We start from the raw sequence: 19,683 nt of genomic DNA, 5'->3' as shown, positions 1-19,683 counted from the left end.
CTAGCTTGTGGTTTCTTTATGATAGCAACAGGATGGGGAAATTACATACTGGCTATGAGCGTTATGGTATCTTCGCAATTGACCGGGATCTGATTGGCCGATGGAAATTATGACTTCTGTGGAACATGTCATGGGGGTCGAATCCTACAGCCAGTTTACGACATTGATGTAGTAGTACCTGTAGCTAAGCCTCAGCTTGCTATGAAAACTGTGATCTTCTGTGTTGACGTTTGTCCTTGGCCATCACAATGATGAACCCTTTAGACGCGCTATCATTAGCAGGCACAATTATCCAGTTCGTGGATTTTAGCTCGAAGGTATTGGATGGGACTATTGAGCTCTACAGATCGGGCGCTGAGACGTTGGCCGTTCACCAGCAATTGGGTTTTGTGGCGGATGATCTAGCTAAGATTTCCAAGAGACTCTCGGATTCATATTGGGGCTTATCTGGAGTGGGTGTCATCTCTACAACATCAGATGATGCATTCATGTTTATCTGCAGAGATGCATCGGAATTGTCCGCTGAATTGAAAAACAAGATAAACAATCTGAAAGTGACAGCTATTGGCAGGCGGAGGAAATGGGAGACTGTCATGCAAGCGCTGAAGTCAGTTTGGACTGAGAAGGAATTGACAGCTTTAACTAATCGTTTAGAATTGTTGAGAGATTCGATTCAGATGCATATTGTTGTAGATCTTCGGTAAGTAACTCAATGAACCTCTACCCTACATCAATAGAAAGTGACAAGCGGAAGAGATCAGCTCAAATCCATGTCGTCGACCCAAGAAGTTGGCTTCGACCGCCTCGAATCTAGTACTAAGACTATCATTAATGCCCTTCTCACGCATCAAGATGAAGTCAGCAAAGGAATCCAAGATCAAACGATAGCAATCACCCAGTTGCTCGGCAGGATGGAGATTCTAGCTGAGAAACACACATTTCCTCCGAGTATTGTGCATCATGCCGATAAGCTTGAATTTGACCCGTAAGTTTGACTGGTGGTTATTTCAACTCTCCCTTCTTCTCATTGAGGTTATCTTCAATGTGAACTTGTATTCAAACATTAGCTCACCCAACTTTCAATTAGGAAACAAAGTCTTTTAATGGTAAGGGAGCAAACGTCTCAAGAGCAACTGTTGTGCAAAACTTTGTGGCAGGAGAAAGCTATCCGCTTGCAGGTCGCTCAAACCCTTCTCCAGAGCTTGAAGTTTCCGGCATTGAAGGAACGTGAAGAAAGTATCGCAGATGTGTATCTTGGAACTTTTGAGTGGTTGTTTGAGGATACCCATGGCTCTGCACCGTGGTCTAGTTTCGTACATTGGTTGCAACACGAATCCGGTATTTATTGGGTTAATGGTAAGGCGGCTTCTGGTAAATCAACATTGATGAGGTTCATTTGTGGAAATAGCAACACGAGAAAGCTCTTAGAGAAATGGTCGGCTCCACTGCCTTTGGTTATAGCCAGTTTTTACTTTTGGAATAGCGGTACTATTGAACAGAGGTCACAGAATGGTCTACTTCGAGCGCTTCTCGCGGAAATTCTCGAAAATTTGCCCGATCTTCTTCCCGTCTGCTTTCCCAAAAGATGGGCAAACATTTACAATGAATTGGTTACACCCTTTACTGAAGCATATCACCCAAGTCGTTCAAAGGATATCGAACCTTGGAATTTGAACGAACTAGAAGTTGCAATGCGCACTCTCATGAGCCAAGACATGCAGAACTTCAAAATTTGCCTGTTCGTTGATGGTCTTGACGAATATGACGGACGACCTTCAGCTATTGCGGAATACTTTTGCATGCTCTCTCAAGTACCGTGGCTGAAGATATGCCTCTCCAGTCGTCCACTACTTCCGCTTGATGATGTTTTTGGATCTGGGCCATCATTGCGGCTGCAGGATCTGACAAGAACTGATATATATCATTATGTCAAGTCCAGTCTTCAGAATGATATCAATTATCAGCGTTTGTACATGAGGCAGCCAGTCCAAGCGTCGACTATAATCAGAAAAATCGTATCGCGAGCAGACGGAGTTTTTTTGTGGGTTAAGCTCGTCTTACAGGAAATCATAAGAGGCCTCACAAATAGAGACACATTCCAGGATCTAGAGGAACGTATACAGGTTGTTCCACAAGGCCTGGAAGAATTGTTCTCGTCGATGCTTGACAGCATTGATTCGTTCTACAGCAAGAAAGCCGCAACGATCTTTCTCATTGTACGGGCTGCCAACATGAGTAAGAAGAGCGTAAAAACACTGGATACCTTGAGCCTTTCCTTTGCTCTTGATTATGAAACCGATCGAATTGCGACTGTTAAATTTAACTTGCAGGAGTTAGGAAATAGGAACGTAGAAATTGGCGATCATTTAAAAGCACGGTGTGCAGGCTTACTAGAGATTGGTCGAAGATATTCTCCAGGTTTTGAGTATCTCGGATATCGAGTCCTATATCTTCATCGTAGTGTCCGGGAGTATTTGGAGCGCCCGGATATACACCGAAGGTTTTCGGATCAAATTTCAGAATCAGATTTTGAGCCCTACACTCCGCTTGTATGCTCATATGTCAAAGAACTTGAGATTTCTGAAGCCCGGAGAAACATCTTGAATCAACTTTCCGGACTTTCTCTCTTTATGGCGACAGTTCTTCATTACGCTCGTGAGGCAGACATCGCACGCTCAAATGCTTACATAGAGCCACTGGATAGATTCGCAACATTGACACACGCTCCGAGATTCAAAAGTTCAATCTGGAGGCCATGGGAATTCTCTTCTTTCTTGCACATTGCAGTTAACTGGGATCTTTGCGCATACGTCAAAATGAAGCTGGACCAAATTACCACGAAGGAAAAAGTCTCTATAATTCAACGTGTCTTGCCATACGCCCTTGCCGCAACGGATGAGTATTACATGCCGGGTATGGAACAAATGGAGAATGCAGATTATCTTCGAGACCGAGTTCCCCCAAGTCCTCGCATGGTAGGATTACTCTTGGCCCATGGAGCTCAGCCTAATAGGAAGATAAAAGAGATCTCCGCCCTCCGCGAATGGACCGCGTTCGAGATAACAATCCGCAACGTTTGCGCAATTCTTCCACGAGCGGATAACGGAGCCAATTCTCTACAAAGTCTTTCAGACGAGGACAAATCTCTCGTATCGAACCATTTAGAAATTGTCCAAGTTATGCTGGACAATGGGGCCGATTCCAATACATGCCTCAACTATCAGGGCAGAATAATAACTTCGAGGAAGTTGCTGACTGAGAGAATGAGAAAACATTGGAGAGATAAAGAGTCGACTGTAGATGAAATGTTTAGAAATAAAGGTGGTAAATTGGAGCCTTCAATGATTAGGAAATGGATAATGACTCATTGAAAGTACTAGACTAGGACACTGTCCAAAAATAGATGTTACATGTTCCCCTTTTGTTAATTCTGGTCATTTCATGAAAATACTTGATAATTTGCCGACGAGATTAACAGCAGAGGGAGGAAGTTGAAATCATCACATGGTGAGCTGTTATAATGCTCACAATCAATCCATGCTTTGGTCCATACTAATTATTCCACACTCCCAAATGCTACCCATTTTGTGGCAGGGCGCGAGCCGCGTTCTATTCATACGAAAAAAGCGACGTTGTCCTGTGTGATCCCTTATTTTCAGATGCATCATGAAAGTTTTGGATGTATGAGATTATGAAACTGAGTTCGACAATGTCATGATTGTCCAAATTTGGCACTCAAAATGCATCCTGGCTTGTGATGAATTTTCTGGTGCGATCCTTTCACTCAACCAAGATGGTCACGGAAGTTCAAATCGAGGACTCATGATTTGGAACAAACCGTACTCGCTGCATGCACAGCTCAATAATCAAGCAAGAAATTCAAGTACGGTGGTCTCTCACTAGATATCTTCGAGATACCACCAAGCCTCAATAAATGACAAAATATGAAGTAACGTAAGTTCATTAAGCAAATCACACCTACCGGCGTTTTGCCCACTCCTACAGTCCATCTTCACCGCCTCTACTAACCATACTATATATTCGAAAACAAGTGAACATTGTCAACTCAGCCGATAAAGGTCCATTTGCCGCCGTGGTAACAGCACGCTCTAGGGCAGACACACGACCTCGGTTGTAAGAACTCAGTTCGTCTGGTTTGGAATGTACCGTACAAGCTTTACTCCTTGGTACATATCTTTTGCCATTTTTTGTATTGATTCTGTGGTTGTTTTGGGGGGTTCTGGGTTTTTGTGATTTCTTTTTTTCGCGGGTAGAAGAGGGGGGAAATTTGTGGGGATGGAATGAGATGGAGTGAATTTGGAGTGGCTTGTGAGGTGAAAGATGATAATTGTCGTGACCGGGGCTTTCAAATTTAGAAGTGAATCGAAATGATGTATGATCATAGGGAAAAGGCAGTTCCAAGACTCGTTGGCTTCTTGGTGGTTCTGAGAGGAATTTTTCCGCTAGGTTGGAGAGAGAATGAGACTAGAAAGCAGAAATTTGAATTTTTGCTTTTTGTGATCATACAAAGAGGAGTCTAAGAGATAAACGTCCTTGCATAAACAAAGATGTGAAATGCAGCACAAGATGTGATTTGGAAAAGGCGCCAAAGAAGTGGCTAATAAGTCTCTTGCAACTCTCCAAACAGCCAAAGATTCTGTTTAGATTGAGAATTCACTCACGATACTGTGGCTGGTTCAAGTACTCCGCCCTGGTGAATCATTTTTGAATGAAGAAATTGGAATCATTGATGCATACTGTCACTCTTCCCGAATGCTTTCTTCCACTCGGCCACCTACAGTCAGCTTGAACTTTGTGCCATAATCAACTTCCCATTGACACTACCACTCGTCAAAACTAACACTGCTTCTTCAACTTGCATCGATCTGCAAACCAAAGTTTCAATCCAATTCTACAGAAGATGCAGTTCCTCGACCTAGCGCCCGAGCTAGTCCACCAGATCTTGCTCGAAGCCGTCTTGACTCGTGGAATCCTAAGGTCTTTGACATTAAAACTTGTATGCAGTAAGTTTGATGTCATGTTAGGGATCAAAGATTTTATCAGCTAAGACTATCATACAGAACGATTTTGTCACGACGTCCAATTTGCGCTGTTTGAATCTCACCTTCTAGACGATTACAACACTTGGGGACTTGTGACCTACTGGCATATGGATAGAAGCCGACGGGCGTGCAATTTTTGGCACCCCTATCTCATACACAGAGTCCAAAATAACTCCGATTCCTGCCCGCCTCAATTTCGCCACATCCGCCGAATCGTCGAAACTCTCTGTGCGGAAACGGGCGATGACGTGAAAACCACGATAGAAACTCTTTGTTGGCCGGCATTAAGAGCAGCAACCCATTTTGCCAATAATAAACAGCCATCTTACTTTAAACTTGACTTCGAGTCGGATCTACTATGTGCAGCGACTTATCTCAACATCGTTCCTGTAGTAAAACGTTTACTTCAAGGAAAACTCATGCCAAAATATAGGCGCTTTTTATTCGGCTCGCCTATGCTATTGGCTGCATCGACAGGACACAAGTATTTACTGGAGTACCTTTAGGAGAAGATGCTACAGATGCCTTCAGATTCTGATCGCCAGTTTGCTCAATACGACTCGATCAGAGGGGCCGCAATGAGCGGAGACTTGGAGATGGTACGAACTGCTTTGTATCCATCATCATGGTCAACTATTGACAATATGAACTTCATAGACGGGCAATTCATTCCCCAGAGTTCATTTGCCGGGGCTGCTCTTATAAAAGCACAAAAGTCTACAGGGAGTCTTGAGATGTACAAATACCTCGAAGGATTTTTCCCACAACCTACAGAGTGCCCTAGCGAGAAGGGCCTAAGGTTGCATATTCATTTAGGACATTTCGAGATAGTTAAGTATATCCTAGATACAACAGCGACATTCTTTCTCGAGTTTATAAGAGTCTCCGGATCAAGGCATCAAGATGTTAATGATTTTCTACTCGAACGCGGTCTTAATCTAAAATTCGCTCGCTTGGATGAACTGAAATCGAAATGGATGGGAGATAAAATTATACCCATTGAAGACCAGGAAAGAAACATACTACTCGTTCAAAGGCTTCTAGATCGCGGAGCTGGTATATTCGAGGTAAGAACGGCCGATCATGCGCTAAGATGGGCGATATGGAGGGAGGATACGTTTATGGTAAAGATGCTTTTGGCTTCGGGAATTGATTTGCCAAGTTGTGGAGGATTTCTGCTGAGCTTCGCTGTAATCCATGGCCTTGATTCGATGAAAGAATTATTGCAGGCGGAGTTCTTCAAACTTTCGAAACCTCAAAGGGCGCGTTGGATGATGACGGATGGCAGGATCGATCCAGAGAAACATGAACCATGAGACTATGTATTGGAGGCTACATATTCAAACTAGATCTCGAGAGATATAGTTTGAATACTTGAAATACAATTTAAAGTTTAATTACAGTTTAAACAATGATAAAATGGATTCTGATATAAAATAATTGAAGAATGAATTCTTTACATGACTTGAAATTTGAGAAGCGACCCGTCATTCCATGCATGCCCGAGTAGTGGCGCAACAGGAATGATTCTCATGAAAATCATAACAATTGAAGACAATTAGTCTATACCTCCTTCTTTTGGGCAGCTTTATCGATAAATCCCAAGATCTAACTTCAATAGATTATAATTGATGCTGATAGTTGAAGAAGAAGCCCTTGAAAATCCACCACGCGTCTATGGTAAAGCCATTTAATGTGAGTCAGCATTTATGTAATCAACACTCACTAGTCTCAAGCGTCAAATTCAACGACATGCCTTCCCAAAATATCTTCATTTGATCTGAAAAGAAACGCAGAAAGGTAATTTTAGTAGACATGTTCACGAAATACTAAATCTACTACTTTGATAACATGTTTCAGGAAGCAAATGCCTCGTGGATCGGCCTCAAGCAAAATCCACCCATCATTTTCCTTCTAAACCTCGCAGAAAAGACGACGACCTTCCAAGGATAGCATCGAAACAAGGATTGAGATGATCATTAAGCGTTTTGAAAGTAGAAGTAATCTTCATTTATATGTATGCTGAATTCGGATATCTAACTCCTATGCTTTGAAAAAAATACTCAGTCCCGTTCTACAATCAAGTGTGAAACTTTCGCGGAGTGGACACGTTACTAGTGACTTTTATTACTCTCTATGGAGGTTGTAGCTACATATTTCTTACTTCCTGTTGCAGATGCAACGTGTAGTAACGAAGCCGTCCCAGCGCGCGGATTTATCTCCGATGGGAGATGTAAGCTGTTGCAAGTGCAATACCAATGCCGGGGAAATCACGTAATTTCTTCTCGAACTATAGCTATGAGGAATCCTTAAATTCCATCATCTAAGGATTGTTGAAATTGAAAGACTCATGCCTTTCATCTTTATATTTATTATCATCAATGGATGCGGCATGATGTCCTAGTGATAAATCCGCTGAGTAGCTTCCAAAAAACATTAATGCAGGCGCGCATGACATCTCGAACTCCCGGAATAAAATACACGTACTGAGTAGTTAATTAAAATTACCCACACTTGCTTATTCCTTGTTTATTCATTATGTTTAATAATCATATTTAATTCGTGGTTATTCTCTTAAACGAAATTGTAGCAAGCTTTGCGACAATCCTTCAAGATTTCGATTTGTATATTTACACTATGTGTTATCTTATGATCACTTCTGCACTTTTATCCCAGATTCAATATCCAGACGATCAATTTGTGACTGGCCACTTAAAAGCCAATTGCAAAAGTCAAGTTCAGCTTGCGCCCTTAGAAACTAGCCATCCTGACATTGAGCAAAGGTGAAGGTGGACCATTCAGATATGCAACATTACATCCTCAGAGCCATTCACTATTGCTGCCAGCTTTGTCGGCATGGCCCGCGCGTGGAAATACAACCTTGTTGCATATCTGAAAGATGCTTAGCGTCTTCTGGAATAGTTGGCTCTTGTTGAGCGCAAAGGAAAAAGAGCAAGAATCAAGAGATCCAAGCTTTGCGCTCGTCAAACTATTGGATACGTACAGACTTTGGAGTAGTTTTGTTGCATATCTGAAAGATGCTTAGCGTCTTTTGGAATGGTTGGCTCTCGTTGAGCGTAAAGAAAAAAGAGTAAGAATCAAGAGATCCAAGCTTTGCGCTCGTCAAACTATTGGATACGTACAGACTTTGGAGTAGTTTTGTTGCATATCTGAAAGATGCTTAGCGTCTTTTGGAATGGTTGGCTCTCGTTGAGCGTAAAGAAAAAAGAGTAAGAATCAAGAGATCCAAGCTTTGCATTCGTTAAACTATTGGATACGTACAGACTTTGGGGTAGTTTTGTTGCATATCTGAAAGATGCTTAGCGTCTTCTGGAATAGTTGGCTCTCATTGAGTTTGAAGGAAAAGGAAAGACAAAAGTGACCCAAGCTCTGCGCTCGTCAAACTATTGGATACGTACAGACTTTGGAGTAGTTTTGTTGCATATCTGAAAGATGCTTAGCGTCTTTTGGAATAGTTGGCTCTTGTTGAGCGCAGGAGATAGGAAGGTGACCAGAGCTTCGCGCTCGCCAGTCTATTGGACAAGTCCAATCTTCTAAGTCTTCAAGATCTTATCAGATCTTAGGTGTCTTTTTAGAGTTCCGCAACTCCCAACCCATATATCCACTTTCATACGGCAAATTATCAGGAAGTTTTAAGCACTCTGAGGCGCATAAGCTTTGCCTTCTATATTAAGTAGTGTGTCCTTACTCACTCGCTCGTCGGAAGTATTCTTTCTAGGTAAATTTCTAGCATTATCGTAGTTCAGGTATGCAAAATGGGCGGCCCCTACTGAAATTGTTGCATTCACTACAAGTGCCACGTGGGAACTTCAACCCTGAGCTGTTTGTTGCATATCTGAAGGATATCGAAATTGACGTAAGCAATTTTAAGGAGCCAATAGAATGGCGAGCGCAATACTGGAGGTATATTGTTAAGTTTTTCCATGTACTTTTAGCCAGTAGACTATCGAGCGCAAAGCTATGATAAATCTGATATCGTGGGTTTGTTGCACATCTAAAGATTGGAAATAGTTTCCTTATCAGCCATACACGTGCCATTCCGCCTCCTACCGGCTGCTACCACGTTAAATAACATGCCGGTAGTCCCTGACCAGCCAGTCGAGTGCCGATGGCCAAGCCTAGACCACAAGTTGGAGAGTTTTGTTGCATATCTGACGTTTCATCTTTTTTCTTAGCGGCTTTTAAAATGGTTGGCTCTCGTTGAACGCAAATTTAGGACTCTTGATTCTGTCATGTATCTTCCGAGAGCGAAAGATATATTAGCACCTTTGGTTTTTCAACATACTTTCAAGCTCAGCGAATCGGAACCATGTCGGTTTTTACTCAAATTAACACAAACAGTAGCCCAAAATCTGCTCTTGATTTACATATTTTTTAGAAAATTAACAGGAAGAACCTCTTCGTGTCAGTCCCGGAGGCGCATAATTTCAAAAGAAGTGAAAGGCATTTCAAAACGCCTACTTCTTCATCCCTTAACCTGACTCGCTCCCACCGCATCCATATCAGTTCAAAAGTAAGCGACCAAGTGTCCTAAACTATGCGACTCTTTTGGCCAATTCAAAGTTCCTCATTTCCTAAAATCTATAATCAACATTTGGGGGTTCCCTCCTCTCTCGTAACATCTTGAAGGTGACTCAGCCGCCGCAGAATATTTACCGTAACACTACACGTGATATTAGGGTATTGCTGGCGCACAGGTTGCCTTCGCGAGATTTGAAGCTTTCCAAAATTAATCTTCAACTTTACAACCCGATTCAATGAACGACTTTTTAACATTAATCATCAACCAACAACGCACCAACGCTGGATCCGAAGACACCGCATGCATGATTTTCAACGAAGATACCAAAAAAGCGAGAGCCCAAGACGATTCACACGCTGATCCTTGTGGATTGAAACGGCGGGCCAATGTTCAACTTGGGATCGTGCAACTATCGGTGCACGCTTTCCTTCTTCTTTGGAAAGCGCGACAGCGAATGGATTTGCAGTCAAAGAATCTCTAGTCAAGAAGGTCGGATATATAGCAAGATCTTAGAAACACTCTTGGTCACTACCGAGATTGATCGCACTGTGAAGGCTCCGGAGATACCACTCGCTCCGAGAGTCCCTATTCTGTGCTTAGTGCAACTTCTAGATACATCGATAATTAGCATCATCAGAGATGCCCCTCGGTTCACCATACGAGGAATTTGTGCATAAGACTAGAAGGCCAAACAAGCTGCCAATCGACTTTCCTCAATCGGACTGCGCGATATAGAAACTATGAGCCAGATGTCGAACTTCAAAGCATATAGATTGCTGGGAGGACCTCTACAGCGTACACCAAGAGATTAAGCTCGTTTTTACCTCTGCTGAAGCATTTTAGAGCTGTACTGTATGAGCACAAGTTTGAGAGGACATCACAAAAGGTACGCTACCGACCGACAGTTGACGGCGTATCTGGAACGTCGAGGAAGCAAGAAAAAAATGTCTGGTTTATCGCATGGCGAGCTTTATGATATGTCGAATACAAGCTCGAGGTTTTTGGTGCGCGTGAAGGTAATCAAGCCCTGAAAGATCTCTTGATAGAAGGGAAATCTTCCCCCTATACTTGGAACACGGTTCGGATTGCAGTCAGACAGTGAAGATCATCAAACCTCTAAATCGATAAGAATATTAAATCATTTTCGAATTTCCAATTACTTTTGGATATTCAAATTTTTATATTGTTGGATTGCAGTCCGGATTATTGGATACTGTCAGTCCAATATATACACTATACATACAACTGGGGGATGACAGCCAGCTTTAGCCGATGAAAACGACTAGGAAGAATGCGATAAATACGCTAGATATGTCGAATGCAACGATTGAACTAATACTGATGGCAATATTTGACCAAAATTAAAGAGAGTATATGCGAGCGTGCGGGTATGAGAGCTAACAAATTATCTAGTCAAAAATCGTCTGAAATTCCAACAGCAGTTTAGCAAGAATGGCGTTAATGAAGAAACCACCAACAGCTAGATCTAGAATTAAAACCAACATATATACAATCGAGTGCAGAAGGTGGTAGAAGATAATGAAACAGGAGGGGTGTAAGACCGAATGATCACCGGCATTGCTGATTCGGCTGAGTCCATTATATCACAACATTCGACTCGGACGCCACGCTGCCATACCTACTCAGACAACAAAGCCCGGCACTATATACAGTCACTACAAAGATTGTCCCTCGAGTTCATATCAAAGAATAGAATGGTTACATCAGGTGTGGAGGTACAGGATCGTTAATTGCGAGGTCAATATCCGAAGTTTTGCGACCGTAAAATTGAGTTCAGTAGATGCTGTTGGTCGTTTTGAATTCTTATCGCTGAGATATATTCATATCGTAGCATCTACATCTGTTTGGCTGTATCAGTCTTTTTGTATCTACCACCACGTCGAAATAACTAGGTTAATCGAGCGGAGACACCACGCAGTCTCAAAAGCGAGTCCTGCGGAACACTCGATCTGCCTGCGTTTTGACTGCCACATGCTTCAGTTATAAGTTAATTCCCATTTTTCACGATTGTACTAACTCAATTCAATGCTTTGCACGTTATCCTGACAACAGATATATAGGCTCACACTCGAAGTTACAATGCATGTGAGCCAGAAGGGTCAAAGATTTTGTCTATAAAAAAATTCTTTGAGTGAGAGCAAGATTTTTCGTAATAAGATAGCGAAGCGGCTGCTGCTTATATTCGTTCTGAAGTTGAGTTCAACCAGGTTCGATATCTCATCATGATATATCTATCTATGGATCCGTTTAGATTGTGTGCTCACTAATCTCCTGTCTCTATTTGGGAGTAAACTATCACCGTAACTACTATACATGAAGTCAGATCAATATCACTATTCGATTTGAATAATACGTCGAGTACGAAAAGAAGAAATCTCAGCTCAAAGTCCCGGTCAGGATGAATGTCTGATAGGCGATCTTGCAAATTTCTAGTCTGTGTATGTCATTTTCGACTATTTTCCACCTTGGTATGAATTGTGCCGTACCTTACACTCCTTAGAACGCATCCACTATTACTGTAGAAATATGAAATGATGATCTTTAGAATGCCTCCAGTTTGTGAAAGCGCTGCAAGTCACAACGCTTTCCGTGGGAAATGTTCGATACCTGGGTTTCTGCTGATGATGCTGCAGTATGGACATGGAGATACAAATGATGGAATATTACCACAAAAAAGGTCTCTTCACGATCTGGTTGAAGCCTTATATGCATGGAACTAGATTTCATGGGTGAAGTTATATTTTCCAAGTGCTTGATCATATGTTGATTCCGGATTTTGAAAATTTTAAGATGAGATGAAGAGATGTGTCAAGAATGCATGGGAGCATCAGTGACTGTGAACGTAGTGTGAAGGCCTAAGTCATTGAATGTAAATTAGAAGGCTTAATTAGAAGAATAGAGTGCTACTCTGTTTGCATGAAAATCAAGAATAGAGAAGCTTGACGCTTTATTATTGTACGAGTCTCACAGTCATGTAATGGTCGACATACAACATCTTCCAAAGTATGAAGCCAGGACGGACAACGAGAACCTCTCATTGCAAAATTTCAGATAAAAATATGAAACTCTGGGTCAAGCAACTTTTAGTTTTGGGAAATGTGGTCATCATTTAATTGATAGATACCTACAAAGCTGTAAGAATTCCTCTAATGACTATTTGTTAACTTGTATACGCAAACTGAATAGCTCTTTTCTATAACGCCTGGTTAACCCTCATTGAAATCATTATAATGCTCGTAGTCTATACACCCTGCTTTTTGACACCCATCTAGTACTGTATAGATTTCTTGATAGCGTCATAAACCCCTATAATTGTTAGCAATTAGATCAAATCCCGGCGAGTCCATCAAACTTACTAGCAACATCTGGCACGTTGAACTTCTCAAACATCAATGGCATATGGATTCCCCAGCCGGCGACTCTAGCGACAGGCGCCTCCATTCTTAAAAATGTCTCCTTGTCTCCTTGTATACTTGCAGCGACTTCCGCACCAATGCCGGCATTTATCATACTTTCATGTACTACTACACATCTTCCAGTCTTTCTTACACTCTTTAGTACTGTGTCTTTGTCCCATGGATATACGGTCCGCAGATCGATCAACTCGATATTTATCCCGAGATCTTTTTCTGCAGCTTGTAGTGCAGCTGAACATGTATACATAGGATGGCCGTAAGATATCAAAGTCAGATCCTTTCCGGGCTTTACCACCTCTGCCACTGATAGTGGTAATGTGTAGGCATCTACTGGGACTTGCTCGACAGCTGCTCGGTATAGTGCTTTAGGTTCCATAAAGATACAAGGGTCCGGACTTTGTATGGCGGAGAGAAGAAGACCTTTTGCTTGAATTGGCGATCGTGGCATTATGACTCGAAGACCGGGAATGTGTGTAAATAGGGATTCGGGGGATTGAGAGTGATATCTGTTGGAATCTCTTCATTAGTGTGCGTTGCGTCAAAATAGATCATGGAAGTAGAAACGAACAATGCGCCATGTCCCACTGCACCACAAGGCATTCTAACAGTGAGTCCACCCAATCCTCTCCCATATTCTCCATCCCTATATCTCCACTTCGCTGCCTCGTTGACCAATTGATCAAAAGCCGGATATACATAATCAGCGAACTGGATCTCTGCAACAGCCTTCATGCCTTCTGCAGCTGCCCCAATCGCAAATCCTATTATTCCTTGTTCGCACAATGGCGTATTGAAAACTCTTTCTGATCCATATTGCTCTGCCAGTCCCGTACTGCACCTAAATACCCCTCCAAATCCTACATCTTCCCCAAAGACCATAGTTGTTTCATCTTTGGATAACGCGAGTGATAATGCATCGTTAATTGATTGGAATAGGTTCATTCGTTTCGTGGCACCATTTCGTATTTCCGGCGAAAGCTCTGGGTTTTGCAATGCACTAGATGCAGTATGGCTTAAGATAGGAGTTGATCCATAATCAATTGCCTTATTCAGTTTTGCTTGTGGAGGATGTGTGGAATATGATCTTGGGAATCTCGAATTGTTGACCACGCATAAGGGTTTCAATGGTTTGACCAAGGACGTCGGTAATCTTGAAGTTATTCGCATGATGGATAAGAGTTATGATCACAAGTACGACGTTCTACGACGTTGGATGAAATGATTGTATGATATCAAAAGATTTCCATGACAGCGATGAAACTACATTGCTGATGTACAGTTACAAAACGCGGAGAAATCTGGGGTAGCCGCTTGTAACCACATCTAAGCGTTTGATTGATAAACCGATAGACCGATAAATTTCGTAGCACGTGCTTAGTGACGGGAACTAAGCGCCAAGCTATTATAGACCAGCCCCCAAATTTATGCGGATGAGGATGTTGCTGTGGAAACATAACAATAATCCTGGAAATTCGATGCGCATACGTATGTCGAGCATAGAGAATTTTCTAATGCAAGATCAGCACGAGAACGATCCATTGTACATATAAACCATGTCAATTCTATAATTTCATCTATTTTGGCACACCTCTTATACTCATACTTTGCGAGAGCTGGAGGAGGAGAGAATGGCTGGGGACGCGACTGAACGACCGCATAGAAAGAGTACATTGCACGAAAAACGACGAGCAGAACGACGATCAAGGGCTGTTGTCGCAGAATCAGAGGTGCCTTCTGAACCAACCGGATCGCAAACTTTATCAATTGATTCTTTAGCAAGATTAAATGATTCCATTGAACGAGCGAAGAGGAGGGAGGAGAGGAAATCAAGATCACGACCACCGGTAAAGGAAGACCGTGGACAATCGAGGGAACGAGGTTCGCCCAGTAAAGATAGAAGACGAAAAGAGCGCGGATACGCGACTGAGGATTCGAGTTCGCCGATTAAGAATAGAAGGAGAGAACGCGATTATGATGAGATTCCTGGATCACCAATTAAAGAAAGAAGGAGACGAAACGAATACACCGATGATGAATCTGGTTCGCCAAGGAAGGACAGAAGGAGACAAGAAAGGGGGTATACTGATGATGAATCTGGATACCGGAGTAAAGACAAGAAACTTAAAGACTATTCCGATTACGAGACGGCGGCAGAGACAGCTTTACGGATTCAAAAGCAGAGGAGAAAGCAAAATGGCATCCCTGAACCAAAACCAAAGCCAAAGGCAAAGCCAAATGCCCCACGCAAAGAGGAACGGAGTCTGAAAATACCGAACACATATACAGACGACGAGACTGTCTATGAGAAACCTCGGAAAGAACCAAAGGGAAAGAAACGGAGAGTTGTTAGTGGAGCACTTTTGGAAGAAGGTGAAGGGGAGTTGAAGCAACGCAGAATGTTTAGCGGCGCAGGACTGAAAAATGATCTAAGGAATCTGAAAGGGTTGAGAGGTGGATATGCGCCTACTGAATCAAGTTATCCTGAGAAGTACATTGAAAGCGACGAAGATTTTAGAAAAAGGCGGAAACGTATATGTGAGTTCTCAAACTCAAGGTCGAAGGAGTCAACTTTGAGAGCTGATAATGTATTTAGGGACGGGAATTGGCATTGGCATAGTAATTTTGATAATTATAATAGCAATTGCAGTGAGCACCAGCAAAAAGCACACCTCAAGTTCTTCCTCGTCTACAGCCCCTGCAACAGAAAGTGGGACTCCTTCAAACTCAAATCTTGACGGGATGTCGGAAAGTGACATTCCGGTTGCAGCCCAAGGAACATATCTGGACCCATTCACATGGTACGATACATTGGATTTCAATGTCACATACACCAATGAGACTGTTGGAGATCTTCCGGTTATGGGTTTGAATACTTCATACAGCGATGATGTAGCACCGAATTCTAATGCACCCAAAATATCTGCAAAGTGGGGAGCTTATACTTCAAGGCCGGCTAGAGGTGTCAATTTAGGTGGCTGGCTTTCTATCGAACCTTTCATCACACCTTCCCTATTCAATTCCTATTCATCAGCAGATGGAATCATTGATGAGTGGACACTGACTACTAAGTTGGGTGCATCTACAGCTGCATCTACCCTTGAGAAACACTATGCAACCTTCGTTTCTGAAAAAACATTTGCCGATATTGCCGCTGCTGGACTGGACCACGTTCGCATTCCTTACTCGTACTGGGCTGTCATAACGTACGACGATGACCCCTATGTTTTCCGCACCTCATGGCGTTATCTTCTTCGTGGTATTGAATGGGCTCGGAAATATGGTCTTCGCATCAATCTGGATCTTCATGCACTCCCTGGATCTCAAAATGGTTGGAACCACTCCGGTCGTCAAGGAACTATTGGTTGGTTGAATGGAACTAATGGCGACCTAAATGCACAACGCAGTATCGAAATTCACGATCGGCTCTCTAAGTTCTTCGCTCAAGACCGCTATAAGAACATTCTTAGTTTCTACGGCCTTGCCAATGAACCCAGAATGACAGCTCTTGACGTCAATGATGTCTTAAATTGGACATCTACAGTCACCGATATGGTCGTAAAGAATGGTATTTCCGCCTATGTTGTAATTGGAGATGGATTCCGGGGACTCGAAAATTGGCAGGGCGATTTGACAAGCTATGATAATCTAATCTTAGATGTTCATCAATATGTCATTTTCAACAGCGGGCAAATTCTTTACAACCATACGGAGAAGGTGAATTATGCCTGTAGTGGCTGGACTCAACAAACCGAGATATCTATGAACAAAAGTACAGGTTTTGGCCCCACGATGGTTGCTGAATGGTCTCAAGCGGATACGGATTGTGCAACTTATCTCACAAACGTTAACCAAGGAAACAGATGGGAGGGAACATATGACACCGGAGACTCATCAACACAACAAACAACACCAGACTGTCCAACGCAGGATAGCACATGTAGTTGTACCAATGCAAATGCAGATCCAAGTACTTATAGTGATACCTACAAGAACTTTTTGAAAATGTTTGCAGAGGCGCAGATGTATAGTTTCGAGTTGGGCTGGGGCTGGTTCTATTGGACTTGGGCTACGGAGACTAGTGAGGGTGGTGGCACACAGTGGAGTAAGTTTTTGAAACCCCGCGTCTGCAGGTTTCCTCTTTCCCACACCTACGACCCCGGTCGCCGGGAGTGAAATGGAAGGAGCGGTTAAGAACTAAATCACAAATAATGTCACTGGACGATTGCTAACAGATTGATTAAATAGGCTACCAAAGAGGATTAGCTGCCGGCATCCTGCCAAAGCTAGCGTACGATCCGGACTTTAAATGTTCATCAACAATCCCGAGCTTCAGCTCATTACCTGAATACTATTGAGTAATACTGGTCTGTACCTCGACGGCGGCCAAGTTGGTGAGGGTGGTGGAGAGTAGATGTGTATAAATAATTGAATGCGCAGCCCGAGCGACTGGTGTAATTCTATGACGGTATGAATAACTTTTGCATATAGAAGGATTTGAACACATCTTTGAAAATTGGCGGCATGATTCCAGGAGTTTTGAGGGAATTAATTGGATCTGTTTACAGCCATGTAAATATGAGCTGGGGCTTTGTAATTGATTAGCTGAGGGTACGAAATCCAGCTGGATTGGCAATTGACTTCTCTAAGCTTAATTCATTCTTCCTTCTGCCTCGCTTTCGTGTACTGTTGTTTCCCCCTTAATGGCCAGGTGGATCTGATACCATCCGAGCTACAGTCTAATAATATAAGATTTGGAATGTCTAAAAGCATTGAGAAATCTGGAAATAGTTCAATATTCCAATCGAATTCAATACCTTAAATGATTTGAGTTTTCTAATCGGTTTAGTAAGAGTCTTAGCCTCAGAACATCCATCTTCCCACAATTCAACATCAACTACAAGTAATCACATATCTTTGGCTCCAGAGAGACTAGTACTTCTGAAAGAGAAGTCAATTTAGTTTGGATCAAGAAGTTTATAGCGAGGGCTCCAATTAAGATCAAGTAAGGTGACTGGCGACCCATCTTTTTGCTTTTTGAAGCACTACAGTAGTCTAGATGATTTAAAGTATCAAATTATGGCATGCATCATCAGTCAAGTGGGTAGAGAAAGGCATTACATTGGATCGATTACCAAATTTCATGGCCCCAGTCATCTGTCTACAATAATCTCACGAATCAAAATAAACCAAGATTCTTCGGATCCGGTAATTCGTAGGACAGAGTTCTTGGACAAAAGCTAAACTGAACGTTCTTACTCTATATATGTTTGCTCCCAAGTTAATACAAAGATTCAGACACAATCCCCCCCCCCCTAAGAAACAGCATACGATGGCGCTCCTCATTGCCTCCGCTTCCACGACGGTAACGGTCACTGTCACTAAAACCCTGTACGATATCATTTTATCGATTACATTAAGCGCCATCATTAGCCCTAGTCTTACTGCAAATATTGCTAATGCTACGCCAATCTTCCCAGCCAATGGCGCAACATTCACATGTTCTTCTATGAGTACAAAGGATTCAATAATTTCCTTATTCTGACTTACTAATTTTATTGTCCAATTCTGCCCTCCTCCGCCTTGGTATCTCATAATTTAAATTCCTTTTGCATATTCAAACAGTTCGAACCTTTGGTAGAAGCCTCTTTTAGCTCTGCAAATAGCAGCATTTCTGTGTATTATCTGGATTACGATTCTCTTCATGTTCTCAGAAAGTAAAAGTCCATGGATGTATTTCCTGTGTCATGGCATAAATGCGCAGATCAGAGCTGAGGAAGAGAAGGAAGCTGAGAAAAGAGAACGTAGATAGGCGGAGATTAAAGAAGGAGAAAAATAATGGGAAGCCGAGCACAACAAAAGGCTGGAAATTTTTGATCAGAGCATCGCAGATTTCGCTCGTATCGTTCGTTTTCGGGGTAGACCTTTGAGATATTTACCGAAAGATGAAGTATACATTGAAGATGGTTATGCTCGGTTTGAAGCCACAGATGGAAAGAATAAATTTAATGATTTAGAAATACTTAATATATTGATTCTCAAGTATGAAGAGAAGTATAATAACGAAGTGCAGTGGGAGGTGAAGCATCCTGTCGAGTATGCAAAATCTGTAGAGGAATTTGGTTATCGTGTTAATAAAATGTTAGAGGAAGACAAACGAATGCGAACAGAAAGGAATGATCCTATAACTGACGAAAGGAACAGGTTAGAGCAGTGTAAAACATTTGTATGGGATCCGACCGATCCCTTCTTCAAACTACCCTAGGCCCAAGGATTAACGGCTTTCAACGAAATAAGGGGGTGAAAGGCCATTGATATGGAAACTGTGCAGGAGCAAGAACATGCCCAAACGCGAGTCTGACAATCAAATTCTCAATACACAAAGACGATTTATATATAAGACAGATCCAACCTCTTAGATTAATACAGTGTTTTAAATTGAACCAATAATTGATAGAATTTGACAAATGGACTGCAATTCGAGCCTTCACTCCTACTCCGGATGTTCACTCCTTAGTTTAGTGCCGACATTCTTTCATCAAATGTCATTAACACACAATCACTTCAAAATATCACGAGATTCATCATAAATAGACAAGAGTCTTTGATGTTATCAGCAGCTTATAGTTAAGAGTTCCAGCAT

At 42.2% G+C, this 19,683-nt stretch overlaps 4 protein-coding genes across 4 annotated transcripts; 3 read left to right on the top strand and 1 right to left on the bottom strand.

Annotated features, from left to right (window-relative positions):
* The first annotated feature begins 120 nt into the window (after positions 1-120).
* Positions 121-3,442, top strand: BCIN_13g03040 (hypothetical protein). Its single transcript, XM_024696769.1, has 3 exons — positions 121-700; positions 755-985; positions 1,088-3,442. Exons 1-3 carry the CDS (start codon positions 249-251, stop codon positions 3,369-3,371), a joined length of 2,967 nt encoding a protein of 988 aa, XP_024552582.1. The 5' UTR covers positions 121-248; the 3' UTR covers positions 3,372-3,442.
* A 1,468-nt stretch (positions 3,443-4,910) lies between these two features.
* On the top strand, positions 4,911-5,791 carry BCIN_13g03030 (hypothetical protein). The gene is made up of 2 exons (XM_024696768.1): positions 4,911-5,024; positions 5,082-5,791. The coding sequence occupies exons 1-2, from the start codon at positions 4,922-4,924 to the stop codon at positions 5,567-5,569; spliced, it is 591 nt and encodes a 196-aa protein (XP_024552581.1). The 5' UTR covers positions 4,911-4,921; the 3' UTR covers positions 5,570-5,791.
* Positions 5,792-12,724: 6,933 nt separating this feature from the next.
* BCIN_13g03020 (hypothetical protein) lies at positions 12,725-14,342 on the bottom strand. The gene is made up of 3 exons (XM_001547265.2): positions 13,612-14,342; positions 12,984-13,549; positions 12,725-12,933 (listed from the first exon to the last, which is right to left on the bottom strand). The coding sequence occupies exons 1-3, from the start codon at positions 14,208-14,210 to the stop codon at positions 12,896-12,898; spliced, it is 1,203 nt and encodes a 400-aa protein (XP_001547315.2). The 5' UTR covers positions 14,211-14,342; the 3' UTR covers positions 12,725-12,895.
* Positions 14,343-14,490: 148 nt separating this feature from the next.
* BCIN_13g03010 (hypothetical protein) lies at positions 14,491-17,699 on the top strand. Its single transcript, XM_024696767.1, has 3 exons — positions 14,491-15,578; positions 15,637-17,145; positions 17,289-17,699. Exons 1-3 carry the CDS (start codon positions 14,672-14,674, stop codon positions 17,396-17,398), a joined length of 2,526 nt encoding a protein of 841 aa, XP_024552580.1. The 5' UTR covers positions 14,491-14,671; the 3' UTR covers positions 17,399-17,699.
* The last annotated feature ends 1,984 nt before the right edge of the window (positions 17,700-19,683 follow it).

This window comes from Botrytis cinerea, chromosome 13, assembly GCF_000143535.2.
Source record: "Botrytis cinerea B05.10 chromosome 13, complete sequence".
Lineage (NCBI taxonomy): Eukaryota > Fungi > Ascomycota > Leotiomycetes > Helotiales > Sclerotiniaceae > Botrytis > Botrytis cinerea.
The sequence above is the reverse complement of the archived record's forward strand: the minus strand, read 5'-3'. Positions and strand labels throughout refer to the sequence as shown.